Source organism: Acanthopagrus latus, chromosome 8 (assembly GCF_904848185.1).
Source record: "Acanthopagrus latus isolate v.2019 chromosome 8, fAcaLat1.1, whole genome shotgun sequence".
Lineage (NCBI taxonomy): Eukaryota > Metazoa > Chordata > Actinopteri > Spariformes > Sparidae > Acanthopagrus > Acanthopagrus latus.
Genome location: NC_051046.1, coordinates 13,683,272 through 13,710,551, shown reverse-complemented (window position 1 = coordinate 13,710,551; position 27,280 = coordinate 13,683,272). Strand labels below are relative to the sequence as shown.

General features: G+C 46.8%; 1 protein-coding gene across 2 annotated transcripts; it reads left to right on the top strand.

Moving 5' to 3' along the window:
* The first annotated feature begins 3,844 nt into the window (after positions 1 to 3,844).
* On the top strand, positions 3,845 to 26,795 carry LOC119024871 (filamin-C-like). Of its 2 annotated transcripts, XM_037108057.1 has the most exons (47): positions 3,845 to 4,702; positions 7,013 to 7,261; positions 8,742 to 8,839; positions 9,946 to 10,096; positions 10,313 to 10,431; positions 10,548 to 10,625; positions 10,723 to 10,885; positions 11,037 to 11,237; positions 11,401 to 11,517; positions 12,150 to 12,287; positions 12,495 to 12,621; positions 12,718 to 12,854; positions 12,955 to 13,148; positions 13,230 to 13,343; positions 13,449 to 13,592; positions 13,762 to 13,885; positions 14,153 to 14,313; positions 14,417 to 14,507; positions 14,623 to 14,792; positions 14,891 to 15,008; positions 15,107 to 15,369; positions 15,489 to 16,086; positions 16,588 to 16,761; positions 17,556 to 17,718; positions 17,807 to 18,135; positions 18,390 to 18,513; positions 18,695 to 18,851; positions 18,932 to 19,121; positions 19,219 to 19,242; positions 19,339 to 19,580; positions 19,693 to 19,792; positions 19,893 to 20,033; positions 20,499 to 20,627; positions 20,722 to 20,895; positions 21,020 to 21,184; positions 21,339 to 21,542; positions 21,653 to 21,805; positions 21,895 to 22,017; positions 22,131 to 22,379; positions 22,490 to 22,759; positions 22,856 to 22,993; positions 23,134 to 23,249; positions 24,046 to 24,178; positions 24,298 to 24,474; positions 24,572 to 24,790; positions 25,248 to 25,469; positions 26,124 to 26,795. In XM_037108057.1, exons 1-47 carry the CDS (start codon positions 4,327 to 4,329, stop codon positions 26,309 to 26,311), a joined length of 8,235 nt encoding a protein of 2,744 aa, XP_036963952.1. In that variant the 5' UTR covers positions 3,845 to 4,326; the 3' UTR covers positions 26,312 to 26,795. The 2 variants fall into 2 exon arrangements, with proteins under 2 accessions (XP_036963952.1, XP_036963953.1); XM_037108058.1 differs by lacking the exon at positions 11,401 to 11,517 and having other exon boundaries at positions 3,846 to 4,702.
* The last annotated feature ends 485 nt before the right edge of the window (positions 26,796 to 27,280 follow it).

The window sequence follows — 27,280 nt, the reverse complement described above, 5'->3', positions numbered from 1 at the left end:
TGTCTGAGCGCTTTCTTTTCTTAGGGGGTGGCCTCACTGGCAGTGACGGTCTCGGGGTTTAAAGTGTCGTGGAATCCCATTCATGAGATCACCAGCGGTGAACCTGAGTGAGAACCATCTCTCTGCTGGCTTAACATTACACGGGTTGTATGGATATTAATAACCTTCACTCCAGAGACGTGACATTAGCTCACAGACACGTATTCTTTACAGATGGCAGGAACTGGTGTGTCAACGTTGTTGATGGGGGCCTCTGAACTACGCTCATTACTCCGTCGCTGTGTCTCATGGTTTACTGGGTTTCAGTGCTTCTAATGATCTAAAAGTAGTCTGGATGTGCCGACCCAGTCATGGGGTACAGTTAGCGCAAACCCTCACTGAACAACCTTCTGTCGCTTGATGTTTAAGTTTAATTAATTTCCAGATTCTGCACATATTCCCAGCAGATTCTGAATCAGGTTCCTGTCTCATTCTGGCTGAAGAATTAAGGAGTAATACGAGTCTTAATGCTATAAATGACAGATTCAGCTCATGTGTGAAATCTAACCAACTGGGCCTTGGCTTCAGGCCTATCTGTCCAGCAAATTCATCCCAAATCCCTTTTTAAATATTTATTTTATTCAACTGACAGACTAAGAGAGGAAAGGCTAATTAAAAAAAGATGGAAAGCTGATTGTGAGAGCAGCCATGGGCAGTCTGTGGGGAAATGATGTTTAGTGAACAGTGTCCAGGTCAACAGATCTGTGAGATTTGTTTTTGGCCATACAAAGTAGTAAAATCGCATCCTGAAAAAGTCACACTTTTGTTCAATACACACGGATTCTTACGATGAGGAAAAATATTTCTCATAGATGTCAAGGTGTGTTTAGCGCAAGTTAAAGGTGCACCATGCAGTTCTGAGGGAGACATTTTAAGAGAGGAGAAAAATCGTCACTTAACAAATTTCATAAGTGAATAAACTCAGAAAGGAGAGTTCTGTACACTGTGTCACTTCACTTGTAATTAAGTTTATGGATAACAACGTTTCGGTACTCAGTCTTTTTCCTGATTTTGTTGGCCTTCTGTCTTCTCCTATGCACCTGTCGACCCCAAGGTGTGCAAATGCTGCACTTTATAACTAACTAAACTGAAATGACAAAAGACAAAATGATAAAAGTTTGTTGGTGTTAGCAGACAGCAGCTACCTTTATAACAGTGTTATTCCCTCCAAGGACAGCTTGTTTGAATGGAAATGATATATCTTTCAAAATATTTCTGAATTTGTATTATTGCCTAATTAATATTATAAATATTATGTTTCTGAGTTTCCCAAAACTACATAATGCACCTTTACATTTTAAGTGTTTATAAGCTTGTAAACAACTACTGAAAATCAAGGTCTTACACAGAAAATATATATGATGAGTTAATGAAGTATTAATGAAGTATGTATGTGTTATTATAGATTGACACAGAAAACTATGTAAAGTATATAAAATGTATCTTTACTTTGCCGAGCTACAACAGAGCTTGATGAATAAATAGTAATACATCATTCATAATAATTATATAATGACACTTGGCATTATCGAAAGCGATGATGGAATGTAACCAAGTACATTTAAGTACTGCATTTAATAACAATTTTGAGGTACTTGTCTCTTACTTGGCTACTTTATGTTTCCACTTAATTTATCACCAATCAGAAAAATCAGATTAGAAAAGAGGCTGATTCCAATAATCAGAAAAATGTTGATATCAGACCTGATTATTGGTCCAACCATAGTGTACAACACATGTACACACATACAAATATATGTAAACATATTCATTAGCATGTACTTTTGATTCTTCAGTACAATGTATGCCAGATTCATTAAGGCGCTTACTGAGGTCCCATGGTTGACTGTCGCTTTTACCAAAGTAATAATTAAGCACAGCACAACAAAGTAAATACCACTATACTTGAACTGAGGTAAAGTTTCAGCAGGAATTTTACAGTACTTTTAGTGTATATTCAGTCAAGATTCACTCATAAAGTACATTAAGAGTTTGATTAGATTAGATTAAATCAGGTGAATAAAATAAATACATCAATACAATAAAACCGTATGGGCAGACACATTATTTAACATCCGAGCCATGAAGAAAACACACACTAGCACCCATAAAGGGGATCAGCTGGACCTCCAACAACCCACTAGATAAAGTGCATTGAGTACAAAGTAGTCCAGATGATCACATTCGACTGAACGGTGCACTCTATCCATGCTCAAACACAACAGTATACCTCATTTGCAGATATTGACAGTTTAATAAACATGAATACTTCTCCTTCCTGTTTAAACATGAGAACTCTGATGAGTCAAAATGAACACATGCCACCATCTATAGATAGCGCTCAGTTAATCACACGTAAGATTGTCCTAAAAAGAAATGTATAAAATTGCTAAAGAACAAACAAAACCTCTTGGGAGTATCTTATTACATGGTGGGATATCAACACGGGGTCCCCAGACCGAGAATCCTTAGAATGCCTCCCGCATGTGTCACAGTTATTATTACCCTCCACTACTTCATCAAGCATGGCGCTGGCATCTGGTGTCACCGCCATGTCACTGAGTGCTGAATCACAACACCGTGACAGTCCAGGAAATCTGCGGCGAACACAGTATTTATTGGAACTGACTTGTTTTGTGTATAGTTTATTAATTTTACCGCTCGCACACACACACACACACACCGACAGCCATCACGGTGTATTTCTTTGTGCAGCCTCATCTTCAGTCGATGAACACTGTTATGTTGTCACTGATCAGAGCTGCAGGCGACACTAATTTGGTTCTGGTCGATTCAAGAAGACATATTGTTCAGTTGGGTTTTGTAAAACAAAAAGACACACGTTCTACAGAAGAAAAAAAAACTGTTTTAAATGTGCTAATCAGGCTGTAAATGTTGAACATACTGAGGTGAATAATAACTCAGTAACTCTCTAACTTAACACAACATATTCATTTATTATTGTTTTGCTATTGTCAGTGACTGAATGTGAGTATTCAAGACCTGTACTTGTACAATTTGGAGGCACTTGTTCTTTATTTGAGTATTTCCATCTCGTGCTGCTTTATACTTACACTCCACCACATCTAAGAGGAAAATATTGTACTTTTTCCTCACTACATTTCATTAATAACTTTAGTTACTTTGCAGATTATTCGCTGCGTCACAGCCAAAATACATTATTTAATATTTGGGCATAGATTTAAAAAAAAAAAGATACTTTTGATACTGAAGAACATTTAACATCAGATTCCACAGGTACTGTTCCTGTGGGTGACTTTCATTCCTACCAAAGTGACATTTTAACACCAGATCTGTACTTTTTACTCGAGTATTACTCGAATTACTTGATTTGTTTTATACATCACATCACCTTCCCCTGAGCTACTATTGACCTTTTGCTTGTCTTCACAGACATGCATTTCACCCAGGGGTGGCAGATAGCTGTGAATCACACGTAATGCAGTCGCTTCATCTCCACCAGGCTGACCTCATCCTTTGAAATGTCCTCACGGATCAAGAGCAAACAGAAAGAAAACGCCTTTTGACGTTTGTTCTCTGTAAAAAAATAAATAAATAAATAAAAATAAAACAGACAACTTGTCTTCACAGAGGGAGTCACACTTCTCAGTTTCTTTTCTTAGTTTTGTTGTTCACCCACTTGGATCCTGAACATGACACACATTCGCAACAATGGTGAAGTCCCAGCCCCCCCTCGGACGCCCAAATAGGAGCGCCTAAAAATAAGGAGCATGCCGCAACTGTTGCGCTGCCTGCTGTCCGACCAATCCCGGCCCCATCCTCCCGTAAACCGACCCCGACTCCAGCTACCCTTATGGATTAGCAAATAGACTATGATCACAGAGGGTGAGTGACGCGGCCCGGGGTCCTTTATATACCCAAGTCTCTCCTCTCCCGACAGTCAAGTTACACAGAGTTAACACCGCTGCTCCAGCTCACCTGCTACCAAACTCCATTTCTCAAAGCGCGACGCTCTCCATATTGGAAAGGAACGACTTGTCGAGAGGGTGCCAATTAAAAAGGGGGGGAAAAAAAGAAAAAGAAAAAGAAAAGAAACAACAGCGGACGGCCAGCTGCCTTGCGCACTGTAAATCGGATCGTTTCATCCATCACTGTCCTGACCTAAGTGGTTTCTTCGCAAGTGCGTCCGAGAAAAAGTTTGAACTTTCCTCCGCTTTGCCATCGACCCGCTAAAAGTTTCCCCCCCATCCAGCGCTGCCGGGCAAGTGTCACCGAGGTATAAAAGTGGACGCGGACAGAGCCATCATGATGAGCAACAACTACAGCGAGGACCAGCTGCCTCCGCAGTACTACCAGGCCACCGACTTTGGGGACGAGGAGGACGACGAGATGCCAGCCACGGAGAAGGACCTGGCCGAGGACGCGCCGTGGAAGAAGATCCAGCAGAACACCTTCACCAGGTGGTGCAACGAGCACCTCAAGTGCGTCAACAAGACCGTCACCGACCTGCAGAGGGATTTCACCGACGGGCTCAAGCTGATTTCGCTGCTGGAGGTACTGAGCCAGAAGAAAATGTACAGAAAGTACCACACCAGACCCAACTTCCGTCAGATGAAACTGGAGAACGTTTCCGTGGCTCTGGAGTTCCTGGACAGAGAGCACATCAAACTGGTCTCCATTGGTGAGTCGCCCTCTGATGGCTTCTTCTCAGGTGGAAACGCATCAGGTTGCCAGGCTATTGTTAGATAGGGAACATGTAATAAAGCTGACGGTGTGTGAGCAGATGCGGTGCTGTCATGCCATATCTCCAGACACATCCACGTTCTGTAGCTGCTCTGTTATCAGCCATGAGACATGGGCTTCACAGGCCTCTGCACTGAGGGGGGGGGGGGTCAACAGGTTATATGAAAGCTACTACAGAGGTGCCACCGAGGTCGCTGACTTGTGTCAAGGCCTGGAACCATCGCTTAAACGTACTCCCACGGCAGCAATGTGGTAAAACTGTGGTGGAAATTCACCAGGGCCGTGCTAATGAGAACGAGACTCAATTTATACATGTGGAAGGCAGTGTCACATACACACACACACACACACACACACACACACTCATCTCTGTCAGGTCAGGGGTCAGAGCGGCTCGCCGGGGCGCTTTCGATGACAGTCACAGCAGTCAGCAACTCCTGCTCGGAGGGGATTAACTCCGGTGGGACTCGGGGATCAGACCGCGGTGCAGATGGCTGAACGCACAATAAATTGTTGTGGCTCTGTGTCACATTCAAGGAGAGACTCCATTACACCAGAGTGAACAGAACGCCACCTTTTAGAAATATTAAAAGGTGCACTATGTAGTTTTGGAGGAGTTAGCGTTATTACCTCATTAGTTCTGACTTTGAATTTCTTCTCCGAGCCTACGCAGTGCCCGTTTAATAACTGAGGAGAAAACTAGTAGCCGGAGATCGAAAGCTTACAGATTTATTGCAAGATGATGAGTCACGGCTGAATTATACACCTGTAGACAGCCCCACAATTCACACGGGAGGGGAGTTATTAAAAATCTGACAGAGTATTTTTTCTGCTTTGGTGACTAACAGGCCTGCCACACACTCGAGTGAAATTCCCGGCGTGGCCGAGGCTTTGGCCGGCCGACTGTGAAGGCCACGGCGTGTCCACTTGGAGTTTGTTAGCTTGTGTGTGTGTGTGCGCGCTCAAATCGCAGAGGAGGGCAGAGGTCACACTCACAGATATCACCTCCTAGCCTGCAGAGTGTGTGTCCAGGAAAGTGTGGCCGCCACTTAATATGTTAGTGTCCCAACTAGGTCAGACTGTTTTGACAGAAATGGGGCGTGATAATAGAAGTCCTGGCATTTTAACGGCTGCCCCTCCCCTGCAGCTCTAGTGGGTCAGTGCAGCCCTCTTAAGATAATGTCTCCGTCTCATTCCGGTGACCCAGAGACACTAAAGAAGTCACCACAGGCTTAGCTGCACATGTGTCACAGTGTGTAACCAGATACAATTTGATGGACGTCTGTGTGACTACACAGTTGCCCTTAAAGCCGGACACGGCCGAGATCACTGTGCCACGTCGTGCCACCTGCCTGTGCCAGTCAAAATGGTGACGCATCAAACCTGATAGCGGGAGCTGTTTATGAAACGATAAACAGTCTCAATAAATAAAAGAGCCCCGTGATAAAGGACTGGCATCACAGTCCCTCCGATATTAAAGTCTTACTGAATTAACCCGAGTGTATCACACGAGATCAGTCGATGGAACATTAAAAGTCTAGCCCTCCTCGGAGGTTCTCCGGCTTAAACGGCTGAATATCTAAATGAGAGTGGGGTTTAAAATGGCTTATTTGACGAACTTTTCCTCAGAGAACTTCGGGAAATGAGCCGCGTGCTCGCTGTCAGTGTAATCTAATCTCCGCCTCTTTGATTTATCACACGCTGGCACTACAAGTTTTGGACGTAATTGAAATCCAAGTGGCATTTATGCAGAGACTTCCACATATCCTCAGCTGTCACTGTCTTCAGAGTACCATTGTGACTGGATGACAGATTGTCAGGGGTCCTCAGCCAGACAGCTGTCTGAGAGAAAGGGGCTCGGGGGAAGCAGCGAGGAGCATTAGATTCTTGTCTCCTCAGCAGTCAATCATCATTGTTTATATTTCTGCTCAGAATAGCTCGGTCAACTCTGCAGCACAGCCAGGAAACACTGTTATGATATAACTCACTTATTTCCTGATTACATTTTTTATGGTTTTCCTTTGGGCTGCTGTGATCAGAGATAACAACACCGAATATAAACTGATTTACTTGTAGATTGCACAAATATCCCTGGAAGGGTTCATAATCAATTAACAGTGAGCACACAGCTGGAAGACGGAGTTAACGAGTGCGCCGCCAAATACTGTCAGACACGCTGCATTATGAGCACTTTTGTGAAAGTTATAAATCCTCATGAACACTGTTCATCTCCACTGTCCAACTGCAGATAGCAAAGCCATTGTGGATGGGAATTTAAAGCTGATCCTGGGTCTTATCTGGACTCTCATCCTCCACTACTCTATCTCCATGCCCATGTGGGATGACGAGGATGATGAGGAGACCAAGAAGCTGACCCCCAAACAACGCCTGCTGGGTTGGATACAGAACAAGGTGCCCCAGCTGCCCATCAACAACTTCAACCGTGACTGGCAGGATGGCAAAGCTCTGGGAGCTCTGGTCGACAACTGCGCACCCGGTAAGAAGTGTGTGGCTGCACTTACAGGCTGAGTAAGCGCTGAGTCAGATTACGTGCAGTGCCCGTTGAAAGGCTTGTTGTATGTCGCGGTTTTCCTTGGTTGCTATGGAGGTCGGGGTCAGGCATGTGTCTGAAACAGTATCGTCAACTCATGAGAATTTCTCTCCTTTGCTCCTCGTCAGGAAACGAGTGCTGTATATCTCTCGCACATTCTGTAGCACACACACTCGAACACACACGTCCAGATTCGGATTCAGACATCAGCTGGTGTAATCTGTCTCTTGGGGACCAGGTAGTGTCAGCAGGGTGGACAGGGGTTGCTGATGGCCGGAGGACGTCCCTGCCAGCTGTCCCACAGTGACTGAAGCCTTCACTCTCACTGTTCCGGGCCCTGAGGCCTCCAGCCCTGGCTTTAGTGTTTATAGCCTCGCTGCTACACAACACCCCCAAATTTGGGCACCATTCCTCCTCTTCTGTCAAGGGGGATGCTTGGCTGGGCATCAAAATGCAGAGTGATCTCTCACAGGGAGGTGCCTAAGCCACAGATCCAAAGACCGCGAGGCCACAATTTGAGCCACTGCCAGTTTAGGTTTCTACTTTCCAGCACCGAACAAAGTGAATCCTCTCCTCTCCTCACTGTGCTCTACAGAGCGAAAAGGTGGAGGAGTAGCAAGGGGGAGACAGAACCCTGTTTAACTGTGTTTATATGAGCCATTGATCTGAGGAGACGCATCTTTCAAACACTGCTGCAATATTGACCATACAAGGTTCTGCTGTTTCATCAGCTAATACCAAACAGCAGGGTAACTGATGAAACTAGCTCTGTCCTGAGACTCAGACACTCTTTTAAAGCAGATACAACTGCACACAAAACAAGTTAAATGTCCAGAGCACAAAGCTACATTATCTGTTTGTACATCCAGCGCGTTCTTATACAACTATAGCATCTGGTGTTGCAGTGGTGTTGCGTTATGAACTACATGGCTATACATGGCTCCGCTCCAGAGCTGACATCACTTTAAAGAGCACTAAAGTCCCCTCAGAAACATGAAGGAAGGCCCATCGTGACAGCTTTGCTCTCCTTCCTCGCAGATGCATGTAAAACTCAGCCCTGGTCATACTGTGCTCCTGTGTCTACATTAATTGGATGATAGTATTCTACGCTGTGCCTGCACAGGCCTTTTGAGTGAGTGGCCCTCTCCATCGCCAGGACTAATCCAATTTAGGCATTAGGAGCATGGTGGAGGGAGGCTAGCTTTAGCCACAGCGAAAGTGCCTGAGCGCCTCGAGGGTTGTTTCTTATGAGCAATCGAGAGGCACCTCCGCTGAATTTTCACAGGGTAAGGTCAAGCGATGTTGCTGTTGGAGGCCGTGAGACGGATAGCAGCGACTGCCCAAGCGACCTTATTATAGCAACGGCGGTGTAAGTCGGCGTTTGCCTGTGCAGAATTGTCTAATCGTCCTGTTTGTATTCTGTCAGGTTTGTGTCCTGATTGGGCAGAGTGGGACCCAAACAAGCCTGTGCAGAATGCCAGGGAAGCCATGCAGCAGGCCGACGACTGGTTGGGCGTGCCTCAGGTAAGATGCACGATGGATGTCAGTCACAAATAGCTTTTTTCTCTAGTTCTGCTGCAGACTTTGTGTATTTTTCTGTATTTTTTTCGAGCACATACTCAGCGGATAGACACTCAAGAGCCAATTATTTCCGAGCAGTTTAAAGAAAGTACCTAGACGCATTAGCAAATGCAAACATGCCTCTCCACATGTACATACACCTGTGAGGCAACGCCGATTTGAAAGAAAAAAAAAAAAAGGCGGTACTGCGCATGATATCGAGTCGAGTGTTTTTCCAGAGAGATCACGCTGGAGGGTGTGATGAAATATTTATTACCCAGCTCACTTCTAATATTTTCCATTTACTGTATTGTAAGTGAGTTTGTAGGAGTTTTATGAAGTAGATTTGTGAATTTGTGGAGGTGTGAGATTCCTTAACACCTTCCGAGCCAGCCACCGAAGCAGAGGTGTAAATATATGCCCGTGCTCATCAGAATAACAATGTGAACAGAGCAAGAGTGCGATATTTCCAGTCCTGTTTCTGAGACTCTGAGTCTCCGCATAGTAATTTGCACTATGCAGGTTGTTTACTTGTTTGTCTAAGACACAGGGTTAGCTTCTCTCCATGAGGCTTAGCATTGGTGAGATGGCCGTGGGGTGTATGTCATGGCTCTGTAGGCCTGGGGGGCTGGATTCCAGTGTGGTGGTGTTAAGGAGATGTGGGAGAGGTCTGGCTCGGGATAAATCCCCCTGGCTGGCTTATTGAGGGCAACAATCCTTAACCCCGCTGTCCTGGGGTTAAATATAACCAGCGCGGAGCATGGCTTTGTGCCACTGTGTGATAGAGAGGCAAACAAGTGCTGGAAGGGAGAGAGGAGTCAGAGGTGGAGGGAGGGATAAACAAGTTTAATCCTTGTTAAATCCCACTGCACTATGCTTAATGAGGGGAAATTGTATTAAGAGTCAATCATAGCCTTCTTACCACAATAATACTGTCAATTTACACATAAATAAGGTGGTTTTATGGTCTTAGCTGTTGCAGGAGGTTGCATAAAAACTGAACTATACTCTGTAATTTATTCCCACATATACGCGATTAACCTCTGTTGTGTATGTTTTTTGTGCTTTAGGTGATTGCCCCTGAAGAGATTGTGGACCCAGATGTGGATGAGCACTCAGTCATGACCTACCTGTCTCAGTTCCCCAAAGCAAAACTGAAGCCCGGCGCTCCACTCAAGCCCAAACAGCTTTTCCCGGAAAAGGCCAAAGCCTACGGACCTGGTGGGTAGCCCGGTCAGTGGCTGCGAACACCTGCGCAGTTCACAACAGTTCATGTGAACAGTGTGAATATGGAAATGCCGTTCCTCTTCTCAGTCCTGGATTTAAACGCAGGAAGCACACTCTTAGGAAACTTTTGAATTCTCTTTTTCCACTTTGCTGCCTGATGCATTGCCCCGGTACCTACAGGATGTATCACCACACTCTGTGTCTGTACAGGTATCGAGCCTCATGGCAACAAGGTGCTGCAGCCAGCTGTGTTCACGGTAGAAACCCTGGAAGCCGGCAGTGGTGAGGTCCTGGTCTACGTGGAGGATCCCGAGGGACACAAGGAGGAGGCAAGTTATCACAGCGTACAGCTGGCCAGCCAGCTCACATAGTTCTGCAAAGTTTCAAAGTTTTTGCGAAGTGTAGCATCCGGTCCTTAATCTTACTTTGTCTTCCTCTTCTCCAGGCTAAAGTTAAACCCAACAAGAACAAAAATGGAACATACACCGTCACATATGTTCCTAAAGTTGAGGGTGTTCACAAGGTAAAAACAAGTGGCATTTTTTTTTTTTTTTACAGTCTAAACCAACATCAGGCAGCACAACATGGAACAAGGTTTCTTAATACTGTCTTCTTTTTAGGTCAAAGTGCTGTTCGCTGGTCAGGACATTGACAAGAGCCCCTACACAGTCAATGTAGCCAAGGATATGGGTGACCCCAGCAAAGTGCACGCCAGGGGCCCGGGTTTGGATCCCACAGGCAATGTGGCTAACAAGCCCACCTACTTTGACATCTACACAGCTGGTTAGTATGGAGAATTCAACCCCTTTACATACTGACATGTGGGGATGCGATCTGAAAGGCCTGAGGGGTTTTGAAACAAAGTAAAAACAATCACCCTCTACAGCTTCTACTTTGACCTGTGATTACTGATTATTTTCCCTGTCACACTCAGGTGCGGGTAATGGCGATGTCAGCGTGGTTATCGTCGATCCTCAGGGCAAAAAGGACACGGTGGAGCTCATCCTGGAGAACAAGGGCGACAGTGTTTTCCGATGCACCTATCGTCCCATACTGGAGGGCCCTCACACCATCCACGTACTGTTTGCAGGCCAGGAGATCCCCAAGAGCCCTTTTGTTGTCAACATCGCGGAGGGTGAGCCATCTGTCTGTGTTGTAAATTACTGTCAAGCAAATCTGATTTCTTAGTTGCTGTTAGTGTCCGGGTGATCTATCCGTCACAATCTGCAGTCATCTATATGTTCCCTGGGAACAACCACCCACTTCAGACCATAACCCTTCCTATCTGTCATTTCTAGCTCCATCCGTTGCTCCTCCTGTGGGAGCTCCACTGCAGATAGTCCCTCAGTCAGTGCGTACCACTCCTGGAGCCAAGGGTGGGAGGGGGGCACCCCCCCCAAAACCTGGCCGCCCAAGTTAGTATGGCCTGCGGGGAGGAGCCTGTGCTCATTGCTCAGCCAGACCCCCCCAAAACTTTCCCTATGCCAAGTCCTGCCGATGCCCCTCTGTGCTTTCTCTAAGATTAGAGTGCCGCGGCGCGATGCCGTGCTTGGTCGCCTGCTCCATCGTCTTGCATCGTGCAGCTTGATGTTTTCGTTATGTTCAAAGCGGGATGAGATGCAATGTTGTACAAATAGTTTACAGATTGTCCCAGTTTGCATTTCTGTCCACTTTGTTCCTCTCTGTTAAATATCTTTGCTTGTGCTGTTGACGTGTTTGTTTTTATCACATTTAAATTTGCATCAGCCGGCATTTAGTTTTAAGCCTGGAGTCAACATTTCACAGTGACTGAAATGTTGTCAGATGCTCCCTCGATGCTCTCGAATGTGTCAATATCCTATTCAACACTTTCCACTTTGTGCTGCAAAAAGCACTATTCATTCCCATTTACAGGTCCTGTCAGTTAACCTTTGAAAAAAATAAATCCCTGGTGAATCGGATATGATAATGTCTCTGCTACTAACACTGCTGTCAACTGCTGGCTACTCTCAGTTGCCTTTTGCTTTGCTAAATATTTCCCTTTCACACTTGTTCTTATTCCTTTCAGCCATCAACCCAAATGCCTGCAGAGCTACAGGCAGAGGCCTTCAGCCTAAAGGCGTGAGAGTAAAGGAGGTTGCAGACTTCAAAGTTTTCACTAAGGGAGCTGGCAGTGGAGAGCTGAACGTCTCAGTCAAAGGACCAAGTGAGTCAGACAGCTCTCTCTTCCCTGCATCACTCCTCTCTCCCCCTAGAACATTTATAGAGTCATTTTCTTTGTTTGAGTTTTGTTCCTCATGGGTTGCATTCCCATAGGTGTATATAAAGCATATGATAAAGCGCTAAACAAAAATACATAAAATGTCTCTAGAAGTGGATAAGAATCCATATTGACTGTATTATTCATCCTCAGCTGGAGCAGAGGAGCAAGTGAAAGTGCGAGATGCAGGAAACGGCGTGTATGAATGTGAATATTACCCCCTCAAGCCTGGCAAATACACGGTCAGCATCACCTGGGGAGGCCAGCCCATCCCACGCAGGTAGGGTCCGACTGCTGCCTTGAGCTATTCATTAACAATGCACACTCACATGTACTCTTGGGTGATATTGTGTATTCGCTTTATTGTGTGCTGCAGCCCATTCGAAGTGGAGGTGGGTGAGGAGGCAGGTTTTCAGAAGGTGAGGGCCTGGGGTCCTGGTCTGAAGACCGGCATGGTGGGAAAATCTGCTGACTTTGTGGTAGAGGCCATCGGCACCGATGTTGGAACTCTGGGTGAGCCGAGTGCAAGTGATCTGAGCTCGTACAGAAGAAAAGTTGGACTTTTTTGAAAAGTATTGTGAAATCTGAATGTCTATTTTATCTTGATGTTCAGGCTTCTCCATCGAAGGCCCATCACAGGCTAAAATTGAGTGTGATGATAAGGGTGATGGCTCCTGTGATGTGCGTTACTGGCCCACTGAGCCCGGTGACTACGCTGTCCATGTGGTTTGCGACGACGAGGACATCAAGGACAGCCCCTTCATGGCTCACATCCTTCCTGCGGTCAATGATGTTTTCCCTGAGAAGGTAATTCTTACCGCCTGAATAACATACAGTATGCATCGAGCAGTGTCGACCACGTTCTGAACAACAGTAAATGTGTTGCAGGTGAAAGCCTTTGGTCCAGGCCTGAAGCCAACAGGCGTCATTGTGAACAAGCCAACTGAATTCACCATCGATGCCCGCATGGCAGGGAAGGGTCACCTCAAGATCTACGCGCAGGTATGAAGAGTCTGTGAAACCATCGTTATTTATTCATCAGAACATGTTATTTATATTTCATGTGGCTCCACGGAGCAGTGCTGACATGCTGTTGTATCCACCCAGGACGCTGAAGGCTGTGCCATCAACATCAAGATCAATGACAAGGGAGACGGCACATTCCTGTGTGTGTACACTCCTGTCAAGCCCATTAAACACACCATCATCATCACCTGGGGGGAGGTCAACGTTCCCAACAGCCCCTTCAGGGTGAGACACGTGAAGATGCACTTATACGCATCCACACCGCTGCTGCACTTCTAATTCTGTCAATTTAATATAATGATACTCTGCTAGATATAGTCAAAGTGAGAGGACTGCAGCCGTCGTAGCTCTTGAAACACTTGCCTCTGCCTCAAGTGCACTGTGAATTCATTAGGTGCTGGTTGGAGAGGGTTCTCATCCAGACAAAGTCAAGGTCTACGGGCCAGGAGTGGAGAAGACGGGGCTCAAGGCTAACGAGCCGACATACTTCACAGTGGACTGCAGTGAGGCCGGTCAAGGTGAGCGTGTACGAGGAGATGGTGTGGGTGGTTACAAAACCACTTCTGAGCTTAGTCGTCTCGTAATGAAATAAATGAAAAATATAAAGCAAAGAATGAGCAGAATAAGCAAGTCTGGGCACTTCAGCTGACAAAGCTAAGTTATTTGAAATGTATGAAAAGCACTTAAAATAAAGCTCTAAGCAGTGGAGAGGCTGCTTCTATTTATTCAGATCGTCTACTTTTGAATGACCTTCGTGAACTGTGCTCATTGCTATGCGCCATTAGGGGACATCAGCATTGGAATCAAGTGTGCCCCAGGGGTGGTTGGCCCTGCCGAGGCAGACATCGACTTTGACATCATCAAGAATGACAATGACACCTTTACTGTCAAGTACACTCCCCCCGGTCCAGGCCGATACACCATCATGGTGCTGTTTGCAGACCAGGTTAGAACACAAGGACTGATGAAGAGTTTTGAAGAGTGATTCTTGTAGTTTTATTCAGTCTTTAGTGATTTCTCACGATTATTTTATGATTGGCTTTTGTCAGGAAATTCCCGTCAGTCCATTCAAAATCAAAGTGGATCCTTCCCATGATGCTGGAAAGGTGAGGGCAGAGGGCCCCGGACTCAACAAGACAGGTGAGAAGTACCAGGCAAATTTAATTGATAGTTATTTGCATTTGCATCCACTACAATACAATATTTAATCAGACTAGGTTTAGTAGCACTGACGAAACACACGTTTGTGTTTCAGGAGTGGAGGTGGGCACTCCAACCCACTTCACCATCTACACAAAGGGAGCTGGCAAGGCCAAGCCTGAGGTGCATTTCGCAGCATCAGGCCCAGGAGAGGCGGTTCGTGACTTTGAGATCATCGATAACCACGATTACTCCTACACTGTCAAATACACGGCACTTCAGCAGGTAAAGTAGGCCTCTGTTTGAGCCATTTAACTTTAGAGGAGGATGCAGAGATTATTCACAGCTAATCAATATGCATTGCTCCTCTTGTGTCTTCTCAGGGAAACATGGCAATTACAGTCTCTCATGGGGGCGATCCCATTCCCAAAAGCCCCTTCCACATCACCGTTGCGCCAGCTCTGGATATTGGAAAGGTGAAAGTGGAGGGATTAGACAACAGTAAGTTACAACCACTAAGTACTATACTCTTGCATTCACCATGTAAAAGTATAGTTGATTGCAGTGGTTTAAGTTTGTCCTGTGAATCTTTCTCGCAGAAGTGGAGGTCGGAAAGGATCAGGAGTTCACAGTCAACACAAAAGGCGCTGGTGGTCAGGGTAACGTAGGTGTGAAGATGACCTCACCCTCTGGCCGACCGATCCCATGCAAGCTGGAATCAGACAAAGCCAAAGGCACGCACAGTGTGAAGTACATTCCCCCAGAGGAGGGGCAGTACAAGGTTGATGTCAGCTATGATGGCAACCCGGTGATGGGAAGCCCTTTTGGGGTTGAGGCCGTGATGCCTGCTGATCCCTCAAAGGTAAAAGTTCATAAAAGCTGTATGTAGTTGCTCAATTTGTCTGCTCTTGAGACTCATGAAACATGACACACACATACACAGTTTGGAATACCACAACTGACTCAACTGTTGCATCACAGGTGCGAGCCTTTGGTCCCGGTCTGCAGGGAGGCATTGTGGGTAAACCTGCTCCATTCACTATCGACACAAAGGGAGCTGGTGCAGGTGGGTTGGGCCTGACTGTGGAGGGTCCCTGTGAGGCGAAGATTGAGTGCCAGGACAACGGTGACGGCACGTGCTCAGTGTACTATCTGCCCACTGAGGCTGGGGAGTATGCCATCAACATCTTGTTTGCCGAGCAGCACATCCCTGGCTCTCCCTTCAAGGCTCCAGTACGCGCAGCTTTGGACCCAAGCAAGGTGACGGCCAGCGGGCCGGGTCTGGAGAGAGCCAAGGCGGGCGAACCGGCGACCTTCACCGTGGACTGCACCCGGGCAGGCGAGGCTGAGCTCACCATTGAGATCGTGTCGGAGACCGGGGCTAAAGCCGAGGTGCACATCCAGAAAACTGCAGAGGGGACCTTCTCTGTTACATACATCCCACCTTTCCATGGCGCCCACACCATCACCATCAAGTATGGCGGCCATATGATCCCTCAGTTTCCCAAGGTCCTGCAGGTGGAGCCGTCTGTGGACACCAGCGGGGTGCATGTCTATGGGCCAGGAGTGGAGCCCAGAGGTAATGAAACCAAAAGCCTCAGCTTAAAATGAGTCAACACCTCAAATAGGGTTAGGGTTTTATTTTGATTGATTGTGATTGAGTAGGTTATCAATTGGTTAAAGGTGCAATACGTAACAATCAGCCACCTTGAAATCATACTCCGAACAAAACGGGGCAACATATCCCCAGAGTAACTGCTAACTTCTGCTAACTGTCATTCTTTTTATACATCCGTGACTGTGCTTGTTAGCTCAGTAAGGCGTGCAACTAGCCAGACTACCAGCTGGTTAGCAGTAGAAATCACAGTCTGTTCATAATTTTAGCTAAATTTTGAATGTAAATTCTTACGTATTGCCCCTTTAAAGACAAAATAATTGACATATTCATCTATAATGAAGTATGCTGTGCTTTAACTTGTTTGTAAAGCTCTCATTAGACCTTAGTGTTAACATGACACAGCCTACTCAGTCTTGTTTCTCTTTGGCAACAAATCACCTGGCGGGGCTTCTCTGTTCCTAGGGGTCCTCAGAGAAGTCACAACCCACTTCATTGTTGATGCCCGCGCCCTCAACAAGGTTGGAGGAAACCGTGTGAAGGCTCACATCATCAACCCCTCTGGCACAAACACAGACACCTACATCACCGACAAAGGAGATGGCACCTACAGAGTGGAGTACACAGCATTCGAGGATGGTAGGAGAACAAACATCACATTATTTCATTGAACGATGGTAATTCACAGAGTTACAGGATCAGAAAAGACGCTGAACATCATTGATGGAAGTGCACCAACAAACCTAACCTGCTGCAGAGAGACAGAGGCTGTCTGAAACAGCGAATACACACAGACAGAGAAATCATTAGCAGGCGCTCGTTCTGGGCACCATTTGGGAATAAAGCTAGCGAGTGGGAAAAGAAAGAACGAGAGCGATAGAGAGAGAGAGAGAAAGGGGTATAAATACAGAATGATGCAGTGGAGCAAGGATGTGAGGGGCAGAGAGCAGGGAGGCAGACGGGCTCTGTTTTATAAATAGTGTGCTCTGGAACAGAAGCTCTTAACCAGGCAGGTATGTGTGCTGAAGGCTGCCTGCACACGGCTATACGGCAGGGGAATGACAGGGGATATTAATAGAGACCTATAACACAAAGCAAAGAGATCACAGCACACTTCTCCACCACCAGACATGCTCTAATATCATAGCAGTGCGGCTGGGAATCTGGCATGTCGGCCTACTGAGAGGGCTCTGTCAGAAAAATGTTGTAACAGAATAATGAATAGGGAACAGATGTAATGCCTTGTACGTTCACCAGAGCGTCTGCACTCTAGTTGCCGTCTTTTACAAATAAACAGATGTTTATCTCCCTAAAAGGGAATTTGTCTGGCCCATAATTAAAAGCAAGTGGCAATAACAGAAAATATTTGCTCGCTTTGAGAACGCTCAGGCAGAGAGGTGTGACATCAGACTGATGTATCTGTTCATGTGCAGGAATGCATCTGATCGAGGTGCTGTTTGACGACGCGCCTGTGCCAAAGAGTCCCTTCAGAGTGTCTGTGGTGGAGGGATGCGATCCCACCCGGGTCCGTGCCTTTGGACCAGGTCTGGAGGGAGGAATTACCAACAAGCCCAACTTCTTCACTGTGGAGACCAGGTACCGTTGGATCACGTTTTACAGGGAAGGAATTTAACCCCAGAAAAAAGCGTAATAAGAGAAGTAAAAGTGTTGATTTCTCTCTCAGGGGTGCTGGCACAGGAGGTCTGGGTCTGACCATCGAGGGAGCCTCCGAGGCAAAAATATCCTGCAAGGACAACAAAGACGGCAGCTGCAGCGTGGAATACATCCCCTTCACTCCAGGAGACTACGATGTCAACATTAATTATGGAGGTCACCCAATCCCCGGCAGTCCTTTCCGTGTGCCAGTGAAGGACCCTGTGGACCCCAGCAAGGTGAAGTGCTCAGGTCCAGGTTTGGGCGCCGGAGTGAGAGCTCATGTTCCTCAGACGTTCACAGTAGACTCTACAAAGGCTGGACAGGCCCCGCTGGACGTCAAACTGTATGGACCATCAGGTGAGGGCATGCTGTTTAAAGGTACTTGAAGTACAGTATAGATATTCTTAATATCTGAGTCCAATCAATCAATCTGGATTGGATAGGTCATCAAAAAAAGAATCGTAATAACATACTGTCTTTCACTTGCTGCAAAATGAATGTTTGTTATAGCTGCTTTAACTATGACAACCTATAAACCTTGCCTACTTTAAGCTGAAAATCTATGAGCAAGTTGGTGTCATATAATGATTTCCATACTGTCTCGTCTCCAGGTACTGTTGAGCCGGTTGGTGTGAAGAACAACGGAGACGGCACCCACACAGTGCACTACACTCCAGCCCAGGATGGCCCTTACACTGTCGATGTCAAATATGCAGATCAGGAAGTCCCACACAGGTACAGAAAAGTCCCACCAGGCCAGGCATTGTGTGCAGATATGTCTTAATTAAAGTTCGGCTCTGTCTGGCTGGATTATAAAGAGGAAAAGTGTAGTTCAGCGGATTTCCTATTCCCATCTCTGTCCTTTGTCGGACTGGGTGTAGTAATTACACTTGACATTTCTCTCCTTCTTCCACAGTCCATTCAAGGTAATGTCTCAGCCTGGGCATGATGCCAGTAAGGTTCGCGCAAGTGGTCCCGGTCTAGACACAAAAGGTGTGTCTGCCAGCCTGCCTGTTGAGTTCACCATCGATGCCCGCGATGCTGGAGAGGGACTGCTCACTGTGCAGATTCTGGTGGGTTCAGCTTCCTTTTGCACAGTCATTTCTGAGCCCTGAGCCAACACCTAGAATAACTCCATATTGTGTATCGACAGGACCCAGAGGGAAAGCCAAAGAATGCGACAATCCAGGACAACAGGGACGGCACCTACACTGTCTCCTATGTGCCCGACTCTACAGGCCCCTACACCATCACTATTAAATATGGAGGAGATGAGATCCCTTACTCCCCATACCGCATCCAGTCCCTTCCCACAGGAGACGCCAGCAAGTGTCGCCTCACAGGTGAGAAAAACATCATTGTTCTGATGAATAAAAAATGCCGTCTAGCTGTAGAATTTACATATTTTTATTTAAACCCTGCATTTTCCTTCCTTTCCAGTGTCTATCGGAGGACACGGAGTGTGTGAGTAACCGAGGCTTTGAGCTACATTTCTAGAAATTCTTGCGATCCTTTCATTCATGCAGCACTTCATCCCCATTCCCTCTCTGCCCTTAACAGCAAGCCTGCAGAAGCTGCAGACCTCCGAGGATACAGTTATCACGGTGGATGCCAAGGCTGCTGGGAAAGGCAAGGTGACCTGTAAGGTGCAGACCCCACAGGGGATGGAGCTGGACATGGATGTGGTGGAGAATCGCGATGGGACCTTTGACATTTACTACACAGCCCCTGAACCTGGGAAATATGTTATTACTATCCGCTTTGGGGGACAGAACATCCCTAAAAGCCCCTTCCATGTCATGGTGAGGAGAGGAGATTTTAAAAACAGCAGCTAGGTGCACTCTTGTTCTGACATACAGTTCTTTAAAACCATTTCTCTTCTCTTTCTCTCTCTCTCTGTCTCGGTATCGACAGGCCTCAAATGAGCCAGTTGTTCCCCGCGATACCGTGGATCCTCTCTTCCGTCCTGTTAACTTCCTCGTCCCCTTCACGCCGCAGCAAGGAGAAATCACAGGTGTGACAAACAACCACTCAAACAGAAACAGCTCACGCACACGCCCACAAAACATCTCTTTAAGGTCGCTGACATTTAACCAACACGCTGTCATTTCTAGGTGAGGTGCGTATGCCTTCAGGCAAGACTGCCCGCCCACATATCACTGACAATAAGGACGGCACCATCACGATCAAGTACCAGCCCACAGAGAGAGGCCTGCACGAGATGGACATCAAATATGAGGGCAACCACATTCCAGGTCAGAAACACGCCAAGCTCTTTAAAATTAATCTTGATTTATTTATGTATTACAAGGAGCTTTTAACAGTTCATGAAACAGTCTCAATTTGATACAGGTGCCTTTACATAACCTACATAAGCACACGAAAACAATAATACACAATAATACACAATATAGAACGCAATAATTCTTAATGCCTGTCACCGGGTCGGAGTCATACTTATCCAAGGTTGATAAGTTGTACATTTTTTGGAGGATGTAATCAGGGATCTCACAGCCTGGAAAGTAAAGACACTTTGTAGTTTGGAAGAAATAATATTAATCTGGCTTTTACCAGGGGTGCAGTGGTGCTCATACCAGTTTTGTCCTAGGGGGCTGCCAGATCAAGTTACTTGCAGCTGCTTTAAGGTGTCTCACTCTAAAACAATCCTTCACACAGTTTTGAGGCTCATTTGCTGCTTCCAATGATTATATCCTCGACAGGAAGCCCCCTGCAGTTCTTTGTGGATGCTGTGAACAGCGGCGTGGTGACAGCCTACGGCCCGGGTTTGAGTTACGGCATGGTCAACAAGGCTGCCACTTTCACTGTGGTCACCAAGAATGCAGGAGAAGGTACCACACTTTACTTTTTCAGTCACAGTCGACCCTTAGAAGCACCACAGTGCAGAAAAATAAGAATCTGATTGTTTTTTCCCCTCCCTCCCAGGCGGGCTATCACTGGCAGTGGAAGGTCCCTCTAAGGCCGAAATCACCTGCAAAGACAACAAAGACGGCACCTGCACTGTGTCCTACATGCCCACAGCTCCTGGAGACTACAACATCATCGTCAAGTTTGACAACAAGCACATTCCCGGCAGTCCCTTTACTGCTAAGATCACTGGTGGGGAAATAAATCACCTCTCCCACAGACTGACTTATTTTACTGTTGATTCCTTATTTATTTATAGTGGGGTGTGTACAACATAAATCATGACAAACATCTAAACCACCTTTTTTATGTCAAGGGGACGACTCCATAACCAGGACATCCCAGCTGAATGTCGGCACGGCGGCTGACGTGTCCCTGAAGATCGCAGAGACTGATCTGAGCTCCCTGACTGCCAGTATCAGAGCGCCATCAGGCAACGAGGAGCCCTGCCTGCTCAAGAAACTGCCCAACAGACACCTCGGTGAGATATCCACCTGTCAGTGAAATAACCTGAAGAACAGAACATAGATAAGACATGGTTGGATACGCCTAATGCATTTTTAATTTGATTTTCCGGCTTTTTTTGTGTCTTGATTTTTTTTTTTTTGTCCTCGTTCCCTCTCCTATGTGCACAGGTATCTCTTTCACCCCGAAGGAGGTTGGCGAGCACGAAGTGAGTGTGAGGAAGAACGGCATGCACGTGTCCAACAGCCCTTTCAAAATCATGGTCGGCCAGTCGGAGATCGGCGAGGCCAGCAGAGTGAAGGCTTTCGGTAAAGGCCTGGTGGAGGCGCACACTTTTGAAATGGCTGAATTCTTTGTGGATACAAGGAATGCGGGTAAGCTTTCAGAGACGTTGTGTTTTCACCCTCAAGGCGAGGACAGCATGACAGAATACACAGGCAACATATGCCTTTTTGACTTCTCCCTACTCCTCTTCTTCACCTAGGATATGGAGGTCTAGCATTGTCAATTGAGGGTCCGAGCAAAGTGGATATCAACTGTGAGGACATGGAGGACGGGACGTGCAGAGTTACTTACTGTCCAACGGAACCTGGAAGTTACGTTGTTAATATCAAGTTTGCAGAGAAGCACATCCCAGGTTTGACTCTTTTACTTCAAGAATACAAAAAAATATCTTACGAGAAACGTGTATTTCTTGTTGACTGTGCATGTGTTTGTGCCCTCCAGGAAGTCCTTTCACAGTGAAAGTGACCGGAGAAGGAAGGATCAGGGAGAGTATTACTAGAAAGAGACAGGCCTCTTCTCTTGCCTCAGTGGGCAGCACTTGTGGCCTTAACCTCAAAATCCCAGGTGAGTACAGAAGCCGGCCAGAAGCGCTTAGAGGGCAGCGGTCAACCAGCTTAAAATAAATGAACCCGCTGTGCACTCACATTTGTATTCTCGCTGCTTTATCCTCACTGTAGGAAACTGGTTCCAGATGGTTTCAGCTCAGGAGAGGCTGACCCGCACGTTCACCCGCAGCAGCCACACCTACACGCGCACGGAGCGCACGGAAATCAGCAAAAGCCGAGGCGGGGAGACCAAGAGGGAGGTGCGAGTGGAGGAGAGCACCCAGGTGGGTGGAGGAGGAAGCCCCTTCAGGGATGTTTTTGGAGACTTTCTGGGCCGAGAGAGCCTCAGCAGCTTCGCCGGCATCACGGCCAGACCTGAGGGTGAGAGTCGACAATTAAATTTAAGATTCTGGAATGTTAAATTCGGACATCATGTGCAAATGTCTAGGTTGTTTCTAAACACATCGTCTGTGCTGCTCTGCCTCCTCCAGTCGAGAGTGGCCCCCAGACCATGACGGCGCAGGTGACCAGCCCCAGTGGGAAAACACTGGATGCTGACATTGTGGACGGAGGGAGCAGCACCTACAGCGTGCGCTTCATCCCCCAGGAAATGGGACCCCACACTGTCAACGTCAAGTACAGCGGCCAACACGTCCCCGGCAGCCCCTTCCAGTTTACTGTGGGGCCCATGGGGGAGGGAGGAGCGCACAAGGTCCGCGCTGGAGGACCTGGCCTGGAGAGAGGCGTGGCTGGAGCGCCCTGTAAGTTCGCTCTGTGAGCATGGCAAGAATTGTGTTTGCTGCAATTTTAAATGTTTTATGAGCCTCAAGTTGAACCTCCTCCCTCACCCTCCGTAGCTGAATTTAGTATCTGGACCAGAGAGGCAGGTGCTGGCGGTCTGTCCATCGCTGTAGAAGGCCCCAGCAAGGCTGAAATCTCCTTTGAGGACAGGAAGGACGGTTCCTGCGGCGTCTCCTACATAGTGAAAGAGCCAGGTAGCAGAATTCTCCTCATTTGAATGTTTTTAAGTCTTTGAGCTGCCAAACTTTTAGAATAATTCTTCCAGTCGTCCTCCAGTTCATTTGATGGCGAAAGTAAAAAAAAAAACACAAAAAAACCCCATCTGCTTTCCCAGGTGACTATGAGGTGTCAATCAAGTTCAACAACGAACACATCCCTGACAGCCCATTCATCGTTCCAATTGCTACACTGTCAGACGAGGCCCGCAGGCTCACTGTCACAAGCCTTCAGGTAAGAGCGCACTCGAGTTGTCGAAAATCCACATTAATTTTTTCGCACAAAACATTCACGAGCGGAGGAGTCATGAGGCGTCGGGATAACAGATTGTCTGTAGCATAATGTTTGAGCGGTTGTAGATATTTCTGTCTAATAGCACTTTGCCCTTGAAGTGTAATTGAGTGCCAGTGTTGGAGAATTATCCACGACCATAATACTGTGATGCTGGCCAGTGATGAAGGGCTGGATTAACTGTCCCTTGCTAATATGGGGCAACACAAGCTGTGCTATGTGTGGGCAGTCGGCTCGCCTGTGCGATTGTGTTTCCGTCTGAGAGGAAGAAAGCACAGACAGAGAGCAGAGCGAGCGGGAGATAAAGACTCCACTGAAGATAACCTGTGACAGCTCACAATACCGGTCTCCTCACTTCACACATGCTTGTTACATTCGCTTTCACAGTTTCCATTACAACTGCCACCCAACAATGCTAAAGACATGTATTTTTAGTTAGCTCAAAATGCCACTTCAGGGAGCCTATCCAGCGCAAGAGGCCAGGCGAAGTGCAGTATCAGGCCAGCGTTTCAAATGTCGCGCTGCCTCTTCTGTCTGCGAGGACTGCTCGTCCGCCCGTGGGGTAAAAAACACTAAACGCCTCGCTGTAAACTCTGACCTTCTCTGCCTCTCATACCCAACCGCTCAATCTATTCCTGTTCAGGAATGAGTCACACACTTTCTGTCCCTCGAGGTGCGGGCTCACACACACACACACGCGCACGCATGTATCCTGATTATATTCTTCTTTCTTTTGTAGGAGAAAGACTTGAAGGTAAACCATGAGGCGTCCTTCATGGTGCAGCGCAACGGGGCTCGAGGTGTGGTTGACGCCAAAGTTCACACCCCCTCCGGCTCCTCTGAGGAATGCTATGTCACTGAGCTTGACAGCGGTACGCACCGGCATGACTTTGTAGTACAAAGCAGACGTCAGAAGGCAGGGGGATTCGGCTCTGTGGGCATTATTTATGGGAAACAGATCAGTAACAGCTCCACTCGTGTTGTTTTTCAGACAAGAACGCAATCCGCTTCATTCCACGGGAAAATGGAGTTCACTCCATAGATGTCAAGTTCAACGGATGCCACATTCCTGGAAGCCCCTTCAAGGTGCGAGTGGGAGACCCGGGGCTGATTGGAGACCCCGGCATGGTGACAGCACACGGCCCTGGGCTGCAGGGAGGAACTACAGGTAGATATCACTACCACAGCTACGAATATATGTACCACATTTTTCATCATGTTCGGCCGTGTTTAAAAAAATGTCTGCCCTGCTCTCTGTCTTCCAGGCGTGCCCTCAGAGTTCGTGATCAACACCTGCAACGCGGGCTCCGCCACGCTATCGGTCAACATCGATGGGCCGTCCAAGGTCAAGATGGACTGTCGGGAGTGTCCCGAAGGCTACAAGATCAACTACACACCCATGGCGCCTGGCAACTATCTCATCACCATTAAATACGGAGGGCCGCAGCACATCGTGGGCAGCCCGTTCAAAGCTAAAATCACAGGTCTGCTTGACAGTCACTCTCCCATCTGATCTGTGGTTTTCAGATGACAAATGGCTCAGTTGCGAAACAAATGTTCCTCTGAAAAAGTCAGGGAAATGTTATGTCATGTTCCCTCATGCTGCTTAGTGTACATCTTATATAAAAAGCTGTCTTCCTCAAGCGGTACACTTATATATGCATGTCACGACTCGCTGCATACAGACACATTTGTCATCCATTTAACAAAAAAATCTTTAAGTCCTGGGAGTTACCTTTGTTTGAACGTGGTATGAAGTATTTCCACAACTCCACCAAGTTGCCCTGTCTTTTTGTGGATGTAAACTCTCCCCACGAGCAGCAGCATGTTTGCTTCGTCAATACTGAGTGCATTATATAATGTCTGGACTGAGCAGTGATAACATCAGATAAACTCTCTCTCTCTCTCTCTTTTCCGCACTTCTCCCGCCCTCCCCAACAGGAGCCCGGCTGTCAGGTGGACACAGCCTCCACGAGACCTCCTCGGTCTTGGTCGAAACGGTCACCAAGACCTCCAAAGTTGGCGGCGCCTACAGCTCCTCCTCTTCCACCACCTCGACGAAACTGACGTCCGACGCCAGCAAGGTGGTTTGTCGCGGAACGGGGCTGTCCAAGGCTCTGGTCGGGCAGAAAAACAACTTCACAGTCGACTGCAGCAAAGCAGGTGAGGTGACCACAGGCACAAAGACACAGACAGACCTTACATTCATGCAGTAAAAACATAAACCCAACACACGCTGCTTCTACAGACACTACAGATTAAAGCAATATTGATTTTTTTTTTTTTTTTTCTTTTTTGTCCACTTGTGGGCAGAGTAACAAGCTGTGAACACAACACTCATATGTTATCACCCCATAAAGTTGTTGTAGTGAATGTGTTAGCAAACAATGGGCGAGTTTACACATTCAGTAAACATTAAAGAGCATTAGTATTCGTCCGGAGTCCAGCCTCCACCGACTCCTGAGGGAAATATCTGGCTCTTTAGCAGCTCAACGCTTCCCTGTGTTTGTCGCTAACTCGCCGTGGTTAGGAGTGTGGTGCCGTGCAGGTAGCACACGTTCGATCTAGGCTTTTTAAAACCGAAAAACAGGTGGCTGATTTAGCTCAAAATGTGTTTAAATGAGCGAGATTAAAAAAACCTGTTGTATACGCTGCAGCTTTAGAGGGCCTCCAGGCAACAGTTTGTAGCAATTTACATGTATTTATCACTTTTTTTTATTGATGGTATTTGAGTCTGTGGACGCTTGACTGTGAAGGCCTGCAACATGAACGAACGACTGTCCGCGATCATTAATCATCTCCTCCTGCTCCGTCCAGGTACCAACATGCTGATGGTGGGCGTGCACGGACCCCATGCTCCCTGCGAGGAGGTGTATGTCAAGCACATGGGCCAAAAGCTCTACAACGTCACCTACGCCGTCAAAGACAAGGGCAGCTACACCATCATTGTCAAATGGGGCGACGACAACATCCCCGGAAGCCCTTTCAAAGTGGTTGCGCCTTAAAAATAAACTGCACCGACGCCCCCCCAGCCCCCCGCTCCCCCATCCACCCAGCACCAACCCAACTCCCCAGTACTTCCTTTCCTCTGCTCTTCGCCCTTCAGCGGATTACAATATACTCAACGTGCACTAAAAAACCCTGCGAGGACATTTGCTTACAGTTTTCTTGAAGACGTCTATTGTGCCAAAAAGTTTTGTATTAACTCCAGAAATTGCATCCACATCCAGAATGATGTCAAGGCAGCAGTGTGGTTTTTATGAGTCCCATGAAATTTCCTCTCTCTGTTCTGTCGTGTTGTAAACGAATGGTGTAATACATGAATGTCAAGAGATGTCGGGAGTATTCAGCAGTATTTAAGTGTGATGCAATATGGTTTTGTATGGTTTAAGGATGAGAAATTGACTTTTTTTTTTTGTTATATTAACCTATTTTTGGTAAGTCTTTGCAGACCTAATAAAGATTTAATGGCTAACTTTCCAGACGAAAGTGATTGAATTTATTTGATTTCTCGCAGCCTTGGCGGACCGTTCGCTAATTCAACAGGAGGCATTTCTTACTTTTTAGATTTTATTAGTTTCATCATGCAGCTATTTTCAGACCACTGCTGGTTCTTCTGTCTGAGCAGCTGTCAGAATATTTTCTCTTGATCACAGATGCTCACAGCTGGTCGTGTCTGATCTCGTGCTACCATCTCAGATAGTTAGACTTCATGGCTTTTAATATTTTGCTTCGCATCTGGGGTTCTTGTGATGGTAAATCTCCTTCAGCCCCTTTTTATTTATCCTCGGCATCATCGCTCATTTGTATTGCATTGATGAACCAGTCGGAGACATTCTCCCGGTACTCTCATTTGCATCCTGTTCTTGTCCAGATGCAATCACAAGATGGCAGCATAGTCAAACTCTCCCCTGTAGCTACGTCTCAACCAGATAGACCAGAGCAAAATCTCCATTGTTCCCAGTGAAGATTAA